The 2,857-nt window shown below is 42.6% G+C and overlaps 1 protein-coding gene across 1 annotated transcript; it reads right to left on the reverse strand.

Annotated features, from left to right (window-relative positions):
* Positions 1-515: 515 nt before the first annotated feature.
* On the reverse strand, positions 516-2,474 carry LOC115805796 (adenosine receptor A3). The gene is made up of 2 exons (XM_030766479.1): positions 2,195-2,474; positions 516-1,387 (listed from the first exon to the last, which is right to left on the reverse strand). The coding sequence occupies exons 1-2, from the start codon at positions 2,472-2,474 to the stop codon at positions 516-518; spliced, it is 1,152 nt and encodes a 383-aa protein (XP_030622339.1).
* Positions 2,475-2,857: the final 383 nt, after the last annotated feature.

Genomic DNA, 2,857 nt, shown 5'->3' on the forward strand with positions numbered 1-2,857 from the left:
CAGGCTCCAGGTTATATATGTTGGTCGAACAAGATACTTAGTCTCATGTTTGATAATAGACCACAAAATTATTCCATTATAAATAAAATATTATTTTATAAAAATAAAATGATTGAAGCAATCTGAGAGAAGTAAATCTAAATACATTATTCATTTAAAGGAGGAAAACACATTTCCAAAGGTTATTTGTGTTATGAAAAATGGAACAAAAAAAAACAACTGTATCCTTCCAGACATGTCAGATTGTCTCTGAGATTGATTGAAATGTCTAAATCAATGTTGGAGATTGTATTTTTCACCACACACACATTTTATTCTATCGCTATTAAGAACCTTCCGCAGTTCAACACAGTAGAAAAACTTAAATAAAGCATATGGAGTTCAGTCTGTTCTGGTCCCTGAAGTAATAAGCTTCTGTGAGCCCTGTAATGAAAAGGTCCTGAAGAGCCAGCAGTGAGAGCTGACATGAGATAATAGGAAGTTGGAATTTGCTGGCGAGGCATCTGATCATGCATTTAACTCTTCTCAGAGTGAGGGGGTGACCTGTCCCTATGAAAGAGCAGTGTCACGCCTTTCCTAAAACGCTGGTCCCTCACGCTATAAATAATCACGTTACAGCAACTGTTGGACGTCAGGATCCAGAAAGCAAAGAAAGAGAAGTTACACCAGGTGTAGCCCACCACGTTACCCAGAACAAACACTGCAATGGGAGAGAAGGAAGCGGTGAAGGCAAATGTCAGTATGCCAATGGTCTTAGCTGCTTTAATGTCTGAAAAGGAAGGTCTGTGTTGGCAGCCACCTCCCGCCTCTGGCCCAAGACTGCCCTCTGAGAGGAGTTTGCGTTTGCGCGTGTATCGTTGGATGCTGGTGAAGGACAAGATATTAACAGCAAGAGTACCACCCAGAAGTGTGAAGTCAAAGGCAGGAAAGAGCAGTAAAATGTTGGCGTCAGGGGGCAGTTGGGATCCGTCCCACAGTGGAGCATAGTTACACATACGACTGCATTCATTGTACTCCAGCGTGAAGTTGTCACTGAGGATAAGTGGTGCCATTGCCAAAAGGAAGCTGCCAGCCCAGGAAAGGAGGATAAGGAAGAGTGTCCGGCGCCGTGTCACCAGCGTGTCTTTGTGAAGAGGTCTCAGGATGGCCACACTCCGCTCCACCGTCATCAGAAATATGGTGCTGATAGAGACAAAGGTACAGCCAGCAAACACTGGACCAATCAGCATGCAAGGCTGCCAGGGTCCGAACATCCCTCCCTTTGAGGCTGGGGATCCCCCTTGGTACCACGCAGGTGGTGCACTGGTCACCATGAGAGAGATCTCAGTGTAGATGGAGAAAGGCACCACCAGGACACCAACCATCATGTCAGCAATAGCCAGAGACACTGAAAAAGATAATTGATTTGCTGCAAGTTTAATGATGCTCTGTTCTTGTTGGCCATCTTATTCCTAAAAATGATAAATTGTTTAAAAGATCTCTCTCCATGATTTAACCTAATTACATTTCACTATGATAATAAGTAATAAGCTATTATTTATTGTCATAGTAATAAATTGGCAGATTATTGCTATGATCATTGAAGCAAGTTATATATTTCATCCACTCAACTGTAAAACATCTAATTAAAGGCTACCAACCATATTAAAAGCTATTCCTCTAGGAAACACAAAAACAGCAAATAAGCACTTTGGCAGTACAAAACAGTAACTGTTAACAAACAGAACAGATTTTTCTTTTTTAAATGTTCATTTAATGGATCTTTAATGCCTCTTAAACTCAGTCTACACTCTTTTATGGGAACAAGACCACATGGCATTATGATTCCAATGAATGTCTAATATCCCTCATAATAATGGCATAATTAAAACAGTTTTGATAACTATGAGGTGTGTGACAGGCATTGTGATATTTCATTGGCAGATCCTCAGCTTTGTTTTAACGGGTAGCAGGTATTCAGCTGATGCTGGCATCCAAACAGTTTTATAATTCTGAAAGTGGCTTTTCTCTAGGCCACAACATTGTTATCAGCTTAAAACTCAAACCTTCAGTTTTATGATTGAAATGCTCTAAATAAAATACAGTCACTGTGTCATTATTTGTGCAGGGTGTAAACAGGACTATAATGTACATCTTTGGATGCTGATTTGCGCTGCAGCATGCACATAATAAAATCACTGACCACAGCCGTTACCTTTGAGGTAGCCTTGGGGTGTGCGGGATTGGCGTGTCTGCATGAAGACGGTAAGCGTGACCACGTTGCCAACAACGATGGCGAAGGCCAAAGTAACCATGAACACCACAGCCAGAGTACGGTTTAGCAGTCCACAGCAGCAGACAGTGCAGAGAGGAGCCAGGGCTTGGTCAGCCCCAGGGCCTGCAGATCCACTCTCTGTATGGTTAGGGTTCCTAAAGAGGCTCACCAGCGCCCCCGTCCCCCACAGCTCACTGAGGTTTGCCAAGAGGGGGTCCATGCTGGAGGACTGGACTCTCTTACGCTATGGTTTGGGAATGGAGTGATCTTAACCGTGCCTGCCACAGGGCCCCGAAGTCTGGCCTGAGGGACAACCCTGTGAGGAAATGGGGACAACCAAAAATCTGTTGACCTTAACACAAAAGGCAATTAAAACCACATATGTTATTGTAATCAGAAATCACTCTAGCGTTTACTTCTTTTGCTCAATTGTGATGCACTCAACTTGGTAAAATTATATATTCAGGAACAGGCATATAAACAACGTTCTTCTACAGAATGGGCAATCGAGGCTATAGTATGGAAAGGATTATGTTGCTAGGGTTAGTCGCTTGAGCAGCATAATGGATGTACATGCCATAAGTGTGGAAACAAACAAAACAA

This window comes from Chanos chanos, chromosome 2 (assembly GCF_902362185.1).
Source record: "Chanos chanos chromosome 2, fChaCha1.1, whole genome shotgun sequence".
Taxonomy (NCBI): Eukaryota; Metazoa; Chordata; class Actinopteri; order Gonorynchiformes; family Chanidae; genus Chanos; species Chanos chanos.

Excerpts from the sequence above, each read along its gene's own strand:
- LOC115805796 (XM_030766479.1), bottom strand. The coding sequence starts at position 2,474 with ATGGACCCCCTCTTGGCAAACCTCAGTGAGCTGTGGGGGACGGGGGCG. Across the intron at positions 1,388-2,194 it reads ACCCCAAGGCTACCTCAAAG|TGTCTCTGGCTATTGCTGAC; the intron begins GTAACGGCTGTG and ends TATCTTTTTCAG.